This window comes from Rhagoletis pomonella, unplaced genomic scaffold (genome assembly GCF_013731165.1).
Source record: "Rhagoletis pomonella isolate Grant_MI unplaced genomic scaffold, Rhpom_1.0 Rhpom_scaffold_00004, whole genome shotgun sequence".
Classification (NCBI taxonomy): Eukaryota; Metazoa; Arthropoda; class Insecta; order Diptera; family Tephritidae; genus Rhagoletis; species Rhagoletis pomonella.
In genome coordinates this window covers 50,719,721-50,739,357 of record NW_023458558.1, presented here as the reverse complement: position 1 = coordinate 50,739,357, position 19,637 = coordinate 50,719,721, and the positions used below count along the sequence as shown (strand labels likewise).

At 36.8% G+C, this 19,637-nt stretch overlaps 3 protein-coding genes across 6 annotated transcripts; 2 read left to right on the top strand and 1 right to left on the bottom strand.

The window, feature by feature from the left end:
- Positions 1 to 1,611: 1,611 nt before the first annotated feature.
- LOC118737739 (E3 ubiquitin-protein ligase FANCL) lies at positions 1,612 to 4,006 on the top strand. Of its 3 annotated transcripts, none has more exons than XM_036468468.1 (4): positions 1,612 to 1,671; positions 2,524 to 2,647; positions 2,719 to 3,729; positions 3,800 to 4,006. In XM_036468468.1, exons 2-4 carry the CDS (start codon positions 2,555 to 2,557, stop codon positions 3,836 to 3,838), a joined length of 1,143 nt encoding a protein of 380 aa, XP_036324361.1. In that variant the 5' UTR covers positions 1,612 to 1,671; positions 2,524 to 2,554; the 3' UTR covers positions 3,839 to 4,006. The 3 variants fall into 3 exon arrangements, with proteins under 3 accessions (XP_036324361.1, XP_036324360.1, XP_036324359.1); XM_036468467.1 differs by having other exon boundaries at positions 1,645 to 1,722; XM_036468466.1 differs by lacking the exon at positions 1,612 to 1,671 and having other exon boundaries at positions 1,903 to 2,647.
- On the bottom strand, positions 3,993 to 7,611 carry LOC118737738 (protein cereblon homolog). Its single transcript, XM_036468465.1, has 7 exons — positions 7,269 to 7,611; positions 6,423 to 7,187; positions 5,822 to 6,365; positions 5,359 to 5,758; positions 5,200 to 5,302; positions 5,042 to 5,138; positions 3,993 to 4,968 (listed from the first exon to the last, which is right to left on the bottom strand). Exons 1-7 carry the CDS (start codon positions 7,288 to 7,290, stop codon positions 4,761 to 4,763), a joined length of 2,139 nt encoding a protein of 712 aa, XP_036324358.1. The 5' UTR covers positions 7,291 to 7,611; the 3' UTR covers positions 3,993 to 4,760.
- A 2,707-nt stretch (positions 7,612 to 10,318) lies between these two features.
- LOC118738506 (palmitoyltransferase ZDHHC16A) lies at positions 10,319 to 12,604 on the top strand. Of its 2 annotated transcripts, none has more exons than XM_036469443.1 (7): positions 10,319 to 10,529; positions 10,620 to 10,749; positions 10,817 to 11,011; positions 11,081 to 11,198; positions 11,422 to 11,633; positions 11,699 to 12,023; positions 12,091 to 12,604. In XM_036469443.1, exons 1-7 carry the CDS (start codon positions 10,483 to 10,485, stop codon positions 12,147 to 12,149), a joined length of 1,086 nt encoding a protein of 361 aa, XP_036325336.1. In that variant the 5' UTR covers positions 10,319 to 10,482; the 3' UTR covers positions 12,150 to 12,604. The 2 variants fall into 2 exon arrangements, with proteins under 2 accessions (XP_036325336.1, XP_036325335.1); XM_036469442.1 differs by having other exon boundaries at positions 11,699 to 12,027.
- The last annotated feature ends 7,033 nt before the right edge of the window (positions 12,605 to 19,637 follow it).

Genomic DNA, 19,637 nt, shown 5'->3' with positions numbered 1-19,637 from the left:
TAAGTAGAGATTGCTGACTAATTTCCACTATTCCTTTTCAGATAAGTAAAATAAGAATGAAAGTAAGAGGTTGCTAATGAAAAGAAAATGTGGGAAAAGCATTTTGGTTTTGTTTATGTGTAGCAAAACTGCAATGAGAGGATGTAAGAAATGTCAACGAAAACACTAACAGTCGGTGTGAACAGGCTTCAGCTCACAATTCCAAAACTCGTTTTCAAATTGTTTTCGTTGTCGGTCAGAACATGGTATTAGCTACAATCTGTACTTAAATGGCCAATTTTGCTATTTAAATAGAGATATGCAACCCTGTGTTTATACCCAACAACCAAGATTGATTGGTAGGTTGTTTAATCCATCCCACCAAATCCCACCTAAAACAATCAGCCGTTCAGCAGAAAATGTAAACAAACATGCAATTGCAACAACAATTTCAAGGAATAAACAGCAGTGCTGCCAACTGTTTGGCATATTTAAAAAAGTTGATCTCAAACCCAACGAGAGCTAAATGGTATTTAAACAACAATCCACAATTAAACTTAAGTGCCGTTTAAATATTCATTTGAAATTGGCTCTTAGACTCTAACATCCTTACTTTTGACGACAAAACTCAGCCTTAGAAAGCCTTTACTTGCTGACTTGCTTACTTTTTATTTCTATAACCAGATTAACAAGCTCAGGTAGAAACAAACAGTAACTCCAGGCATTTTCGTTTTAATAAGACTCGATAAATAAGTTGCTTAATTTTAACGGGATTTTTTAAACTTTTTGAAAGACTTTGTTAAACATTCTGTTGATTTTTAATTTAAAAACAACAAAAATAGATTGTTTTATTTCAACCCGGTTTTGAGTTCAAAAAAATCAACAGAATCTTCAATTAACGGCCAAATATAAATAAACAATGATTTTGTTAAAGTTTATCTCGCGCCGCCACACTGTTCGTGGTGGAAACATTGTAGACTAGTGCTGGAAAAACATCGATGTTTACGCACGATGTTTACGCACATCGATGTTTCGATGTTTTTTGGGGAGCAACATCGATGTATCGATGCATCGATCTTTTTAAATAGCGAACTTTTTAAATGTTGGCCATACAAGATAAATGAGTTGAATTTGGACTTTGATTTAAAAGAGAGTAATATTTACATACATTGCTCACGTTTATATACACACATATCGTGGCGAATCGAGGATAATCGTAACAATATACACACACATAAACACAGTCCTACAAAGAAGCCTGCGACTTAAAGATTTCAAGTTGTGCCAACACCAATAACCTAAAGAATAAATAATTTGTATTAAAATTGTGCTCGTAGATTTTCACTTAGAGCTCAGTTAGTAAACGACGCAGCGTAAACGGAGGTTGACGTACGTAGCAGCATATCAAATTTACTGCTGATAGAGAGAGAGAAAAGCAACGGCAACGTCACCGCCATACGGTGGTGAGTTTTCGTTAACACGCGAATCCCATAAGATAGATCGTGTCTGCGTCAACCTACGTCTACGCTACGTCGTTGACTGTTTGTGCTTTTACCTATGGGATGGTTATAGAGAAAAACATCGCACATCGGAAAAAAAACATCGATGTATGTATCTTCCAGAACTATTGTAGAAAAATTTTGGAGACCAAAACATTTTAAACCGCGAACTTCCAAATAGCCACAAAAATTGGTGATTTTATTAATTTTAATAGCAAATAAAAATGAGCAGTGCCATTAGCTGGTTGGTACGACCCCTGAATAGAGATTCGTGATTCCCTACTTTAAGGAGTCAACAGAGTAATGCAATATGTAGTACATTCCCACTCCACTGAAGTCTCAAGTGCCTAATTACGCTATGAAGATTGCAACCTCGAAATTTCAGTATCTAGGTTTGATATTTTCAGCGCACTTAATTGCGATTTCCTGACGGGTGTAGTTATGAATGTGTGGTTTGTACTTAATTTCACAATAGAAATGACGGCGTACATTTAGGCACTTTCCTCAACAGTCGCGGCTATATTAAATACACAAGTGTTATTCTCGCAGTCGGTGCACGAATTGCACGGTTTGCAAAGCTGGCCCATAGGAAACACGGTTTTTATCGTGGCCCTAATGTGGCTCTTAATTTTTTTCACGAAGATGTCGATGAGAAATCGTTGAAATCTGATTGAAATCCAAGAAACCGAAATCTGGAAAATATATGGGAAATCCTCCTGGATTTCCAAATCTCAGATTCAGTGCAGTGGAAATCTACTGCACTTTCAAATATTTAACAGTAGGATCAAGGAGATGGGGGAATGTACCAAGGTTTTGACGCACACACGTCTGCCCTTACCCAATCGTAGATTCTCTTTGGGATGCTTTAGTCTCTTTTTTTTATTTAAAGTTGTTTCCTTATATTCTATATAAATGGGTAGGAATTACTTGGCCAGCAATATTCTATATAAATGGATAGGAATTACTTGGCCAGCAAAAAAGCGACATCTCCAAACTTTAGTTTATTGAACCAGCAAATGTAAAATATAAAGGGAATATCTCACAGGTTATTCATTTTTGTAAAATAACATCATATAATGGCGCAAAGTGAAAATTGGAAGAATTTAATTCTGCAATATCCCGGCCTTATAGTCACTGGCTCAAACGCGAAAGGAACAGTGAAAATACAGGTATGATTGAAACAAGGATTTTTAAACTTTACTATCATTTACATATATATAATGTACATATAAACTGCTAGGGAAAATGGTTTCGCGTAAAAATTTTGTGCCCGAATTTCCCTCAACTTCAAGATGCGATTATAGAATTACTGCAGACGCATCAAAATAAATTCATTACCATATTAAATACGAACCTACAGTCCGGCTGGACTCTGTATGATGCTATGGAAAATATACCACAACTATTACAAAAGCAATGCGAGAAGATATCCACTTTTAGCTGTAGGAGTGAGGATACGCTACCAGAAAATATTTACCAAGAAATAGTTGCCATCTACTCGCCCGAGAGCTATCAGCTGCAATTGAATGACGCCTGCAGCCGCTTACGATTCTGCAAATTTGCTCTGCACGGGAAACATTATCTGCAAGTAGAACTTCCAAGTCTACGCATAAGTGAGCATAGTCTACCCGACTGTTTTGATTGGGAAGAACAGCTCCATAAGTATAATAATCTCGCTGCCATGGTGCAGCAATTTCAAAAGTATTTAGAAGACTTGCAGCCATTTTATGATAACTTCACCGATATCGACGAACTGTGCTATGTTGTGCAACCATCACCGCCAGTATCTACCAAACACAATTGGCGTTTGTTTGTGCTGCGCGAGCGAGTCTACCTCAAACTGGTCATCGTTGATCCATTCGCACCAATTGCCTCAATGTCCTTGCAGGTCATAGGACCGACACAAGCAGTTGAAGAATTGCGACGCACACTAAGTGATGGCTTACGTGAATGGGACGCCGAATTAGATATACATAAAAATTTGTTGCGTATCTTCGACCTGTGTTACTTTCCTATGCCGCCGGGTAGCGGATGGTTAGGTGGAGAGCACGAGGCCACAGCAGCGGAACAATTTTGTAATATCTGCTACTCTTATCAACTGGATCAAGGTGAAATACCGATTGTGTCCTGTGATAATCCCCATTGTACGCTTATATATCATGCATCGTGCCTGAAAGAATGGTTCAATACACTTACTGATGGAAAGAATTTTCTCAGTGTGTCCTTTGGTGCCTGCCCATTTTGTAAAACAGTAAGTTTTAAGCTAAGTCCGAATTACGTTGAAATTACTTTGTCTATTTAAACTCGTTTATATTTTTTAGAAACTTTCAACATCATTCGCCGAATTATTGGAAAATTAAACTGTAAATATATAGACTTCTGAAGAGAGTAAGCCCGAATTAAATGGGAGTTTATTAATGTAAATATTCTTTCAAAAGTTCTTACTTTATGATTTAATATAAATCTAAAATAATAAAATACGAATATACCTTTCAAGGAGGGATACTCTTACAATGGTGGTCAAAGCATTTATTTTCTTTTTCATACTGGTTAATTTCAAAATTTTACTTGTTTACAGAGCATGGTAGCGGATAAAGTTCACGACCCGTCTAGTGACTCTTTTTTAAAGAGATGTTACATACATTTCAATGAAAAATATGATATACGTTCGTATATGCACACATCCATATATATATTATATATATATGTACTAGATGGCACTCGATTTGGAACATTTAAAAAAATATATAAGTACATAGCAGACCGATATTGGTTAAACAAAATTATGGTAATATTCGTGTACCAGCCACATATGTACGTACATATGTATATACATAAGCATGTGTATGTGTGTACGTACTATCTTTCCACAAGCCAATAGGGGTCTACTCGCAATCTTGAAAAGCCTTGCGGTGCACGGATTGCACGGCTTGCAAGCTGTCCCATAGGAAAACCGGTTTTTTCGTGCAACCTATGCACCGTGCAAAGACTTTTCAAGACTCCGAGAATACTCCTAATATGTTTATTTGACAATTGCAAACATTTTACCTTTACGAGTATGCACCTAAAATAATAGAAACATTTTCATTCGAATTCATTTTTCTTGCATTCCAATAATGGGTGAAACGTTTCACAATCAAATCTGCAATCCAAACTAAAACATATGAGTCATACCAAATCAATGATGTTTAGCTCATTTGCTTGCGGCTGAAGAGCACGGTTATTAAGTCTCAAGCCGCAACAATGGTTGCAACAGTACAAACGCTTCACCGCTCTCCAAATTCATTGCATTTCTGTACGCGCCAATCTCATTAGACTTTGAAAAACGGCTGCACGTTCATTGGTATTTCCCGGTGTCGGCGAACCTATACGTACACTGGAGCTGGAAATCCCAAAGAACGATTTTGGTACCAAATTGGGTTCGAGCGCCTTAAATTTCCATCCAATATGCCGTGAGCAGATCTTGCAAACAATAATGTGCCATTCGTAGCTGCGTGACAAAGACATGTTAAATTAGTAATTTAAATGTTTATAGGTATGAGTACGTAAATAAAATGATTTACCCAGGAAACCAACTGAATTTTGAAGATGATTGGCCGCTATAAGTTATTGCGTCTGGTAATAGTTGATATACGGTATTCGTTTCATGTATATATCCAGCTATAAGTGAAAGTCAATAGGTCAGCAAATGTATAGAATGAATATCTCACTCTAGTCCTACCTGAATTGCAGTACTGAGTTTGCACTCCGTGTTTTGACATTGCGAAAAGTTGTTGACAATTTGCGATGCGGTTGCCACAATAACGGCATGTAAAAACCGAATCCTGTAAATATATGTTAACGTGAATTAAGATAAAGATTTCATACCAATGTAACTCACATCTGTAAATGTATTTGATATAATTTTCATGCGGATATTCACTGAATCTGTCAAGAAAATTGTTTTCATGAGGCTATCTGATAGGTGAAGGTTGCGAACCAACCAAAATGATAACTGAGTTGGATCTGTTGGCATAGTGTCGATTTTGTGATGTGCTAGCTGAGAACGCGCCTTCTCTACAATCGCTGTAATGCTGTAATAGTCATAGACGTGTGCAGGCCAAGGTGTTGTGGCTGCTTGATAGCGTTTATACGTGTCGCTCATGGACTCTATATCGCGGTATCGATTTAATGAGCCCATATTAATGCATTTAAGAGGTTCACGCAGATATATTTCGGGAAGGATTCTCACATAACCATAGACCTTAAGCTGCGGATGGGCGGCAATGAATGAAAGTGGGCTGCAAATAAAGAAAACAAACATATACGTAACTAACTATACTGAAATATTCACTAGATGTTACCCAGTAACTTGGCTGCCTTTAGTAACGAAACGCTGCAGTGCACGTGACTTAATCAACGTATTACCACGTTCGTCCATGCCCTTTTCATAGATTTGACATGTAACCCCATAAAAGTTATCGCCGACTTCCTCTCGATTGCAGAGTATTGGGAAGCATACACCAAAGAGCATACCATTTTCCGTATCCATATCTATTATTGACCCAGAGATCATGAAAGGCAGAACTTCGCCAGGAAATAAGATGTGTTGATGCATAAAAAGCATCATGTTGTACTCCTTGCCAACTTCCAAGTAATGCACACCAGACACGCGGTTCATGTTCTCACCCAAATATGAATGTTCTGCTGGTAAATTTGTATCAAAGGTAACTGGGTTTTCAGGATCCGGCTCCTCGATTTCTAATTCGCTATTTTCCGGTTCTACGCGCCGGCGTTCTCTGTTATGTTCCATTGTAAAGAAGGCGCTGCGTAAGCGCTGCATAAAATTTTCTCCACCTCGTCTATTTTGCACCAACATTTCTCTGAAAGCAGCACGCATCAGATCATCTAAAATATAAAAACAAAAATGTGTGACTAGCAAATTTAAAACCTATTTCTCCATACTATCGAAAACTGCGTCTGAAGATGATGAAGCGTCGTCCGATATATCTTCTAGTATCATGTTGTCCTCAGCCTCATTTTCTGCCATTGCTTGCTCATCATCATCCTCTTCATCTCTTTGTTCAACCATATCGTCATCCTCCAAAAGCGGTTCAATTAGCGGTGAAGGGTCAAATCGCAAATCTTCTTCATTACCATCGCCATCATTTTCGTCATCACTGAACACTGGTGAATACCACCCGCTATGTGGCCCCTGAGCTGGTTGTTGATCTGAACTGACTTCAGCAACCTCTCGTTGTTCCGTTTCAATTTCCATATTAGCTGCGACTGCGACGGGATGTTCCAAATCAGGAACTAAATCATTGTCTGGGACGAGTACAGATTCTTGTTGGTAGCCAATATCGTCTTGTATGATAGCTACCGCATCATTGATTAATTCAACGGCCAGTGTGGAAACATCTGGTAACTGTTGCCGATTACTCTCTGTATCGGGCAGTTGCTGAGGAATGTTTTCATTAATCGCGTGCTCGATTCTTGACGTTGTTGCGGACGGCTGAACAGCTGCTTCATTTTCAGCAGAAGGGAGACCTGCAGTTGATTCCTCAGTTGTATTGGGTTTTGTGGCAGATACAGAACGGCTGAGTTCATTGGTGCCTTCACTGGGGGGTGGTGTTTCCCCTGCTTCATTAGTATTTACAGTTTCCTCATTGCTATTCAAAGGTTGGTCTTCAGTTGCAGTTCCTGTGGCACCGCTCAAATTCGATGGTTCTTCGTAGATGAAAAAAAACGTTAATGAAAATTATATTTTGTTGTGATAAGTTTACCCTTTGAGTCATAAATTAGAAATACCTGCAGGTCGAATTTGATCCATTTATATTAAATACAAAAACTTCCCGAAGTGTTTATTTTTCAATTATTTGTGCCGATGATCCCATAGAAAGGCCTCAATGTTTTTTTTCAGTAATTTTTGCGTTTTATGGACTTCTATGTTCAATATAATCTTTGAATATGGCTTCTAGATTAGGTAAATACACTTCTTTTTGAATACGTTAATTCACTATTTTTAATATATACACTTTCACAATTGTTTAATAAGAATTTTCTAATGAATTTGTTAATTGCGATTTGTTTGCGATCAATTTTTTTCGTTTCCCACAATTGTCTGGAATGCACTCTCGGAAATCATTGGAAGTACAGGGTGGAACTATTTTGACATTTTTCTTTACACAAAAGAATGACTTTTGGGCCCAAAATGCGACATAAATGCATTACACAAAATCGGTTTGGGACAAAAATGCACATACTTAAACTTTAAGGACGAAGTACACGACACAAGCGGTTTGTGAAACTCGACAAAATTTCCCGTTAGCTCAAACCACGGTGTAGTGAATCAAAGGTGGCGCCGTCTGTTGTACCGCTACTTTGGTTTTGCCGATTTTGACAGTTGAGGTAACCATTAAATAAACCTTTGCCTACAAATCAGCGGCAAAGAGAAATTTGAATTGTAAGTGGAAGTTCAGTTAAAATTGTGTTAATTTGCAATTCGTGAGTAATTTTTCAGCTGAAGACCAGCTTTTATGTACTGCTGAAATGTTAGACCTGTTGGAACCCGTCTTACATTCGCGTGGGTCTGGTTTTCCGCAACTAAAGCATTTTCCAGAGCCATCCTTTTTCTCGGTTGCACCACGAGTATTTTTACCTGCGATCGACTTGAGTATTTTCGGGATCTCGTTCATCACGTCAGGTGTCTCTACTTCTACTCGATGTATTTTGTTGGCTGGCCTACTTAGGAGCGCCGCCGTTTCACGTGTCTGAGCATACGAGACCGTTTCAGCAAATGTTGCCTTTGGATTTGCATACGTCTCTCGCTTGGTATATATGTCCCTCATTCCGCTGATGAACCGCTGGATTTTTACTCCTTCAAGGTGTTCAGCAGTTGCATCTCCAATTGCTAAGTGAGCAGCCAACCTCTCGATCTCTGAGGCGATTTCCTGTACAGACTCGTTGGCTTTTTGGTTCCGATTGACCAGATCCATCTGGTAAATTTTCGTCCTGTGCTCGCTATCATAACGCCTTTCCACTGCACCCATGTTGTTCTTTTCACTGTCGGGAATAGTCTGCAAGATTTCCGCTGCAGGTCCTTTTAATGCCACGAACAGCGCAGCGGATTTATCCTCCATGCTCCACTAGTTTGGGCTAGCCGTGTTTTCGAACTGGAGCTTTAGGACCTGGAAAGGAATCGTGCCATCAAAGGATGGAGTTTTTACCTTGGGAGCACTTGTCGATGCAGCTGGACGATTCAACTGCAAATCTCGGAGGGGATCTTCCAGCTCATCTTCCTTAGCTTCGACTTTGTGCTGTTTTTCCTTAATTAGCGCTCCGATTTTATCTTGCCGCTCTTCGATTTTATCCTGTCCGATTTATCTTTTACTAAATTCTCCCGAAGCTGTATGATCTTTTCATCCAACTGCGATGGCGTGTATTTATTTTGTGTTTCCAGCTGGGATGCAATCTGTGATGACATCTCAGACATGCGTGTATCCTGCACTTGCAGTTATGATGAAATCTGCGATGACTTCTGTGACATACGTGTATTCAGCTGGAATGAAATTGCAGCCACTAGCATTAGTTGTGTTTTTTTACAAATTATCCAGTAACTTGCCAGTAACTCTCCAATAACTTTATTTCTAAGAATTCGCTCTCATAGAAAATATTTGCAAAAAAGTACGCGAACGCTTTTCCAGTAATAATTTGCAAGTTTCATGAACAGCTGATAAATTGGTTGTTTATTCGCAGCAAATTCCTTATAAAACAATATATTTTGTATTTAAATAGGTTTATTTTGTGAAATTCTACAATAAAAAGCCACAAACAGTTTCGTTATTGGTTTAAATTTCATCCAGCAACATGCGATCAGCTGTTTTTCGTACTGGCAAATTCTTACAAGTAAAATCAAGTAAAAACTTGCAACTTCAGCTGTCATTTTTCGCTCTCTCAATTTCCCCTACTTTGCAAGTTTTTGCGTTCGAAAACGCCAAAACACGAAAATTCGTAAAAACTTTTACTGGATTTTACTGGAAATGAGTAAAAAAACGCAACTATTATGTCTAACCCGTTGATGAACAAGGCGCTTTTTCCTGTTCTTCAACCTTCGTAGATCTTTGTCATTCGTGGATGTTGCGTCGTCCTCACCCTCGAGAATTCACAGCAGTTTGCCAGAGTGCGTGAATATTAGGTTGGCTGTCATTTGCATCAAAACTTCACCGAGTGAGGTTCTAGGTGAGAAAAAATGTAGAAGACGAAACTTTTTATATTCAGCCTCATTGCGTAAGTCGTAAATTAGGCTAAATTGTACGACTCGACAACATTGGCATTGTTTACTGTCGTGCTGAAAAAAGTAAACGACGAAATTTGTCGAAAACTATACAGTGCTGCCAAGTTTTTCCGTTTTAATACACTAGTCGAGTGGAAATTTTAGGCAATGACGTGAAATTTTCGATACGATTCGACTCTCGAAAAACGACTTGCATCCGACACGACTCTCGCAATGAGGGTGATTGGCTGCATTTCTTTATTCATTCTGAACGTTTGGAATAAACCGTTTTGTTAACTTATTCTTTAGAACGTTCCTGATGATATTTTAACGTATATTTCAAACACATTCTGTTTGTTCCGGCTGTGAAATGGGATTATCCGGAATGCATAAAAAATGCAGCCATTAAAGACAATAAGAAAACTAAAATGCTCCGCTTGAACGAGTTATGTATGAATGGTGTATGACGAAATGGAAAACGTGGGTTTGTCAGACAGCTTGTATGGTGTATTTCCACCTTTACCTTTAGAAAAGCTACATTATCTCCCATCAGCTGTTTTTTTGTTTATCGTTATAAAAATTAAGCTCTTTCGTTTTAGTGGCGCTCTATAAGAAAAACATTAATCTTTTTAAAGCTGAACAATTTGCTAAATAAAATCAACAAATGTAACACATAAACTGGCTCTGAGTGAGTGGAAGTACATTAGAACTTAGGACATTAGAGCTAAGGCTAACATATTTATAATAAAAATGAGTCGTTTCAACTGGCGGTCCATTGCCTTATTAAAAAACTGCATGTAAGTGCTAAAAGTTTGGTAATCTTAAGTTGTCCTAGTTACAGTAAACTAAAACATATGAAATTCAACCTAATTTCTTCTTTGCTCCAGCAATAAAAGTCGTAATCGTTGGCGCTATGCAAAATCATGGTTTCACAGACTGGTCACAAACTTCGATTCAGATACTTGTTTGGAACCCATGTTCTGGTTCGTCGATAATTACACACATCTTTTAGGGCCAGTAAATATTACGATCTTAAAAATCGTTTATATTAACTATACATAGTTTAATAATACACATACTTTAGTTTTTCCTATTTGCTGTATCGGGATTGACGATAGCTGTAGTTTTAATAGCTTATTGGATTGGTTTGCCCTTTTGGTGGCAGAAAAGCCCCAAAGCTACCGTGGTCTTACTCATTATTGGTAACTGGTTGTTGCTTAATGTCGTCTTCCACTATATAATGGGGGTGATAACACCACCTGGAGAGCCGCCAAAAATAGTAAGTAAATCATTTTAGTCCCAATGATATACATACATACTACATGTGTACGTACGTTTATTTTTTTAGGACGATGGCACATTTGAGGTGCGCAAAATATGTAAGAAGTGTCATTCACCCAAGGCGCCGCGCACACATCACTGCTCTATTTGCAACAAATGTATATTAAAAATGGATCACCACTGTCGTACGTACTTTAAACAGACGGTATTCCGTTCGAAATAGTAATACTTTTGGTTATTTTTGTTATTCATGATGTTATAACAAAAATAACCGCATATGTTTTGCTGGGTGGAGTTCTGTCTCTGCTATTGTAAAGCATGTGATGACATGACGGCAATAAAAGTGTTATTCACAGAATTTATTTAGTAATTTCCATAATAGTTTCAAACATTCATCAATTCTTACAGCGTGGCTTAACAACTGCGTGGGTTTTTTTAATCACCGCTACTTCTTCCTTTACATGGCCTATACTACTATCGGTTGTCTTTTCCTAATTGTTTTCGGCTTTGAAATTGGTTATAAATATTTGTGGGTCGATAATGGTGATAGTTGGATAGAGTCGGAACCGTTAGAAGGGCAACCAGTTAAATTTAACCTCAGTGGACACATCATACCGGTTGTAAGATAATTTGCAAGTAGTAGTGCCGCCTTTGAAAATCCACTCAAGCTTTATTATTTTAACAGACGCATGCCCACGAATACGATGATGACCTACTGCTGCCCGCTAAACACCTACTGCCTACACCGCTCATAACTGAAGATGACATATTTTCAGTTGGGAGGCGTCGGGCTTTAATATTTATGACCGTAACAAATTTGACTGCGGTACTGGCGTTGGGTGCGCTAACGATATGGCATGCAAAAATGATAACACGTGGTGAAACAAGCATAGAAGCGCTTATTAACCAAGAAGAAACTGAACGCATGCTGAAAGAAAATAAAATTTATGTAAACCCATATAATTTTGGTGCACGTAAAAATTGGAAGTTATTTCTGGGTTTGGTGCGTGGTAGGTTCGTATTTTTCATGTTGTAATTTGTCAGAGCATGTGTAATATGTAATCATTTTTTTTTTAGAAAATTTTGGCGTTGCGTTTTACTACCATCCTGGCATAAACCGGAAGGCAACGGCTTAGTTTTTCACACAGTGCATGATGAGCGTGTAACTTTATCAGCCGATGAATGGCCATAAGAGGACGTGTTTGCTAAAAATAATATTTAACTAAGTTTAAGTTTAAAGCACAACACATTGCCATTGAAGCTATTAAATACAAAGTCATTAATTTATTGTAATTTTTGCAGCAACGTAAGTAACTGTATAACCAAAAATGCATTCACTGCTAATAGTTAAGCAAATGAGGGTATTGTGAACATTCCCAGATTAAATTTTAATTATCTAGTTTATAATAAAAAGTGTGATTTTGCATTAGGTATTGCACTGTACCTTACTTGTCCCAAATTTAAATTTGAAACAATAACATGTTCATAATTAGAATAAAATGTTAATTAATGTAGAAGAAATATTCACTTTGCAACTTATCTAATGTTCACCTCTCCATATTAAATTATTTTCCTGCATTTATTAAATTTTAAATACAAATGAAAAATAACATATCGAGGGCTTATATTCAATTCCCTTCTGTCTGTAGTTTTTCGAATGTATTCAAAAATTTCATATTAAAACACATTAGGGGTTGTCACGATCCGGTGCATACTCTCTAGCATGGAGGATAGATAGCATAAATAGCATGATTGTTGTTGTTTCATGTGTTCAAACAACAACAAAATTAGCCAATCATGCTATTTATGCTATCTATCCTCCATGCTAGGCAGTATGCACCGGATCGAGAATACCCCTATTCATTTCTCGATACTAGGTAATGCAAAGTTGAATGCCCCACTTTTCTTAGGACATCGCCCTGGGGAAAAAATGCATTTTCGAATGTGAAAAGGGTTGTTTTACTGATTACACTATGCGACAGTCAAAATCGGGATGGGATGAAACCAACGGGAAATGTTATATCGGTCAAAAACAAGTTATACGTGGCCCGGCGTTTCGCTGGGTCAAGTCTAGGAATCGAGATATATCGATTTGAAGTTAGAAACTATCATATAGGAGAAATTGTCACCTTTGGTGGTCTTTTTTTTGACATAACTCGAGAACCACTAGTCCGATTTTGCTCAAACAAATTTAAAAAAATTAAAAATTACAATTCCTTTAATCTGTTCATATAACGTTTTTCTATATAACCAACCGTTTTGCCGGTAAAAATAAATGTATGAATAAAAAAAATATTTTTTGCCTAAAATATTAAATTTTGACAAGAATGTCAAAATGAGATACCTTCCAAGGTACATTGAACAGGTGCTCAGTAGAGCAGCTGATTTGATTTATTTTCAAATTATTTGGTCTCGAAAATGTCAAATATTTTTAATTTTTTCTCACGAAAATTATAAGTTGTTAAAATCCATTTGCTTGTGAAACCTTTTTCCATACAAAATACAAAACAAGCGATTGAATAGCAGCTTTTGGAACGTTCGTCCAACTCGGCAGAACGACCGCTGATTACTGGGCCTTGCAAAGGATGGATCAATGCTTCGAGAAGCAAACAAATTTACTAGGAAAGAAAGTTGCATCAATTTTTATTTTTTCCAATTTCAATTTTTTATTTTTATAATTTCTTGTATTTCACATGGCACGCTTTGATTTAGAAGAAAAAATTCAGAACAGTTGTTGACACTTTCGATACCAGAAGCAACAACAAAATACACGCAAATGTTGTTTTTACTCTACTGATACTACCTGTTTAATGTGCCTTGATACCTTCACTTAATTGTGAATAAAAGCGAAACGCGTCCATCGATTTTCATGATCTATGTCTCATTTTGCTTAAAGGTTATGTGACTTTGCGTGAAAGTTATACGACTTGCCTTTTTTCCGTTTTGGATTTTTTATGAATTTAAAAAATAAAAAAATTTAATATTTTAGGCAAAAAATATTTTTTTTCTTCATACATTTATTTTTACCGGCAAAACTGTTGATTATATAGAAAAGCGTTATATGAACAGATTAAAGGAATTGTAATTTTTAATTTTTTTTAAATTTGTTTGAGCAAAATCGGACTAGTGGTTCTCGAGTTATGTCAAAAAAAGACCACCAAAGGTGACAATTTCCCCTATACGATAGTTACTAACTTCAAATCAATATATCTCGATTCCTAGACGTGACCCAGCGAAACGCCGGGACATGTATAACTTCTTTTTTACCGATATAACTTTCCCTGGTAGTTTGACCACTGACCCCTACCATTTGTCTCACAGTGTTATTTTTTCGATAACTATACACTACATTTGGATTTTAAAGTCAGTGGTATTGAATATAAGCCACTTTATGATGAAAATGAGCTAATGTAGTAGTAAATTGCGTAAGTTTTAGAAGTGTGCGAGAATTTGTTCGATCACTGCAATAAATTTTAAAAATTTATATGTTTCTAATGTTAATGGAGTCTCTATTAAAGGAGTGCCTCATCCGAATGTTAAGATAATTTTGAGAGATACAAGTTAAAGATGGTTGTTGATAATATGCCGCCTTTTCGGTAACCAACATTCATTCAACTCTTTTTACTGTCTGCCGCACAGGTCGAAGGACCTGGGCAGCATCCATGCTAATGGGAAAATGGGCTCATGATTGCTGCTTATTGAGGTCGTCAGATATTTACGTAGTTAAGACATTCAGTAATGAGCTGGTGCTCTGTACGTCTTGCGGATTTCATGCTAATGAGAGGATGGGAAGATGATCCCGGAGATTAGTAAGGTTGCGAGCGTCTTGGTGACTCTGAAGCGAGTACGGTTATCGCTCTGTAGCAGACACCTAGTTCCACACTTTAAAATCATGGAGGTTTAAATACGGAAATCGCTCTACCTTGCTTCCAGATCTCGGTTTTGAATTTTGAATATCGTCGGCGATACTGTACAACGCGTTTATTAATAGTTCACTTTCAGTAGCAAGATATAGACCGTTTTTCCGTTGCCTTTTTACGTTAGAACAATTTACAGATGTATTCCAATGCAGGTGATTGATCGCTACAGAACAAAAAGTAATGATTGCCGTAGAACGTTTTACAGTATCAACGACGATATTTTTAATAATTCAAGTAATCGTCAGTCAGTAATTCTTTGTTCTACACACAAATCGAAAAAATTGTCATTGGCCGCAGGTAATTTTTATAGTTGTTACTATTTTATGAAATACTAAAATTAAAGATAAAAATTTTTCATTCAATTTTACTTGTTTTTTTCACGATTTTCTTTGCCGCAAATCTCGTCAAGCAACAGTCAAGTTCATTGAAGCGGTTGCGTAATGGATCAAGGATGCATATATTCAACGATGGCCATGTGTGCCTTTGTAAAATGAAGGTATTAAACAAATGAATATGTATATCAGAGTTTAAATAGCTGCGAAAAAGTGGAGGCTAATAATTAAAACCCATCTAATGAGGTCTTGGTCTTGGTGAAGTCTGAAAACAGTAAAGGGCGTAAAAAATGTATGCCGATTTCTGAGTAAACATATGTTTAGTGGTAAAGTTCTTTTGCTTTATTAAATTTACTACGAATAAGCCTATTTTTATATCTTATGTGTGCGCTATTAACAAAACGTATGTATGTATTTGTGTATGCTAGGGTGGCCCAAAAACGCATGTGAAAAAGTAAAGTCGGAATTTTTATGTCTCACCCCCTAGGATGGTTCTATACCGAAAAAAATATACCCGCATTTTTTTTTATTTTGAAATCAAAAAATATTTAGAGGTGGCCCAAAGCGCTGAATGTTGTCCATGGTTTAGAATTCTTAAAAATCAATAGTTTTCGATCGAAAACTCTGTTTCTCTTCAGGAGGTCACAATAATAATATCAAATTATTTGTTTAAAAATTGTTTCACAGTAACTGTATTTTACAGGTCCGCCGAATCCCCCATAAATTGCCAGAAAATGTAATGGGGGATAAATCAAAACTCTTAAGTATTAAAAAAAAAGGTTAAATAAACAGTTAGGTATTGATATTGGAAGTCTCCTGAAGAGAAAGGAAGTTTTCCGATCGAAAATATTGATTTTCAAGAGTTCCATACCATTTCTACGAAAACTTGTTTTTTCCCTGTATAAAATGCTTGGAAAACTTCGATCGCTTTGACCGACCTCAAAATATATTTTGATTTCCAGATAAAAAAAAACAAAAAGTTCTATACGAAACTATTTTTATTCATAAAAAACTCCATTTTTGGAGGTATTTTCATACCGGTCCAGCTCACTTAAATCTTAATATTTTTCCCAAAAATTTTGGTGAATGTCTTAAAATATAATAAATTTTGTAATCCCGGCGGAAAAATCGCAACTTTTTTTGGTGATGCAATCTAATAACATACTCGTCTGCACGTTTTGTTTATATTTATTTTATTTAAATATTCCGTTGACCGCGAGAGTGCGCGCACTTGTCTACTTGAGCTTCAGCCGCGACAACGATATCAACAACAATTTGACGCATAAGTGAGCAGCCGCACAGACTCAGTTTAACGACGACCGTCAGTGGTAAAGCATACATTGCAATACTAAAGCGGCTAAACACCAAAAATTTATGTTAAAAATCGTAAATAGCAAAACGTGATTCGAACGAAAAAGAGGAAGTTTAAAAACAGTGATATAGTATTTTATAGAAAACAAAAAATAAAAAAGAAAATAGTAGAAGGTATTCAAAAAGTCGCGCGCACAGGTTGCGAAAAAATGTGTTAAGAAAAAAAAAATTTACGCAGCGAGCGTGAAGGAAGGTGTAAGTTTTGTTTAGGGCGCAGGCAGGCGGCCGAAACGAAAGACTGGCGCTACAAACTTGAACTTCAACACAAACGGTGCTGGCGTGCAAATGAGTGTTACCCGCGTAAAAGCAAACGAACAAGCAAATATAGAGCAGCATTTGTTTGTATCGCTGCTTGTCAATTTCGCGCGTTTCTCCCTTTGCTTTTTCACTTACTTTTTCTTACGTTTTGTTTACAGGAAATAAAATAAACAAATTACATTGTATAAGTGGAAAAAATTTGCAGCTGTAGCGCACTCATCTATGAAGTCTGTGAGTTGATTAAAGCAGATTCGACTTCGTTTTTTTTTCTCTTAAGATTGGTTTTAGTGCGCAAAAAAAATTAAATATGTAAATATTTGTATTAGCTGTTTAACTGTGCGCCAAATATGCTGCCATTGTCATTGAAAACTTTATTGTCAGCTTCGAAAGCTGCGCAGAGGCGGTAATCGCCAATACAAGGCAGGTGTTGAGGGCAGGCATTTTCGTAAATTAAAATACCGATTATGGAAGATAGGAAGTTTTTTTTTTTAAGTAGTTATACTTTTTTTCTTTATAGGAAGCATTAGTGAAGCTAAATTTGGTTTGCTAATTATTTCTTAGCAGGTCATTCGTATTCTCACATTCTGAGATGTTTTTTTGTTAAGAAATTTTTTCAAGCTATTTGACAATTTTTAGGTAGAGAATAAATTATTATTTTTTTTAACAAAATGGCAGTGGTTTGGAAAAAAAGAAAAAATTTCTTGAACATGTTTAATTAATTAAATTCCTAACTTGGGAACGGGAATTGAATTCGAGATAGATTTTTATTCAATGTGACTTTCAAAATGATCTTCAAAAGTATTTTTTTCCGTAATAAAAACTGTGACAAGAATTTGTCACTGATACTGAGTATAGCCGTAAAACTAGCATATCATGAAATGAACTCAAAAGAAATTGTAAATTTCGCAGTACTTTGAGTTTTGGAATGTCGATGTGCAGCCCAGATAGGGCGACCTTCCACTCAGCCGCCGATAGTAGAATTTTTTAAAATGAAACAAGAAATTTTCGATTTGACTTGGGTTGTCAATCCCTTAAGTAACTCCGAAATTTTTTGAGGGGTCTAAAAACAAAGCCTGACTGAAAGAAGTTTAAAGTTGTTTAAATTAAATTCCTTCGTTTTAATTTTGAACATCCTTTCCGACACGGCCAAGATGAATTTTGCGCCGATTCAAGTGAGATCGGCGAGAGTAATTTGCGAATGATGTCAATTTATGGAGAGAATAAAGGATAATATTAAAAAAACAGCAGGAACGCACATTCAAAAAAGTAAACCCATGTTGCCAAACCGAATCCTTGCCTAGCGAGAGGGCAACTACAGTAAAATGGGCAATAACTTTCTCGTATATACGATTTTTAATCCCCCAACGGGACATTGGCCAAACAGATTCGTTGGCAAATCTAAGCAGTTTGACGAAACTGCGAATCACAAAGGCAGATAATATCAGGGATCTCAGAAAAAGCGTATCTTAGTGCTCAGGCGACGTTTCTACCAACCAACCAACTTTTACTGAAGAGTGTGACATCAGTTAAGGAGGTAAGCATATACTCGATAGTCAATTGGCTGTCAAGACCCCGAACGCAATGGTGATGCATTTGAATGCACTCAGTGAATCGAGTCGGAGGACTTATATATGTATTAGGTTACTTTCGATTCCGGACCACAGCGACATTGCGGGCAAACTGTGTGACTGATGGCTTGGCAAAAAAGGTACTATTGAAAAGTTATCACCGAGCACCTCTGACGCCATGTGGTTCACTGTTGGACGGAGAACTAAGACATGTGGAATTGTAGAATCCTTTTGACCTAGGGACGGTCGAAAGAGCTCCTTACGCTAGCAAAGCCACGGCTCTCGCTGTTGTGTGGTGCTCACAGGTCATTGTCCACATGGAATTCTCTCAGTAAGGCTACGGAACTTTTTTGACCCCTCATGTCGCAGCGTCCTTGAGGTCGATGAGATGGAATCACTTCAAAGAAGTAGAGAAAGCTGTGATTTTTTTTTTTTGTGAAATTATCAGAATTGTAGCACAACATCAGCCAAATTGGCAATTTATGTAAAATGTATTGAAAGCTTAAAAGAGCTTTGCCCGCGGGCAAGATGGTGCCCATCGCCGTTCTAGACCAATTTTGAATTGTTGATTCCGAATTTAACCAAAGCATGTAAATAAAATTTTAAATTTTTTTACAAAATTTATACCTTGTTTATACCTACGCAAGAACCGCATTAACAAAAAGCTGATTTGCCACAACACATATATTTCTTTCAATCATTTATACCTGTGTCATTATAGCGCACTCGCTGAAACCGTATTCAAAAGTAAACAAAATATGTTAAAAATGTGTTTATTCGATATTTCTTAAATAATTTGCGCGGTGTACCGAAATGGAAGCGAACAACAATTCAAATTTGTTATAATAATAATTCAAATTTAAAATGGGCTGTATAAAGAAAACCAACCTGTTTTCACTTCGCATCAACTGAGTGATGTGCTTATACCTGAGAAATAAAAAGGTGATTTGAAAACAAATTCGAGTCAATACACTTTCGAATTTCTGAGCGTATTTAAAGTTGGTTTATGCTTCCGTTTTGAATCACAGCGAACTGGATCAAAGTGCTTTAGGTGTTGATATAAACAAGATATTAGAAGAATTTATCAAAATTTCAAACTTTTTAATCAAAATTGTTAGGAACATTTCGGCAGTTTAATAGCCATTTAAAATTATGGTTCTGGTTGAGAATTGGTT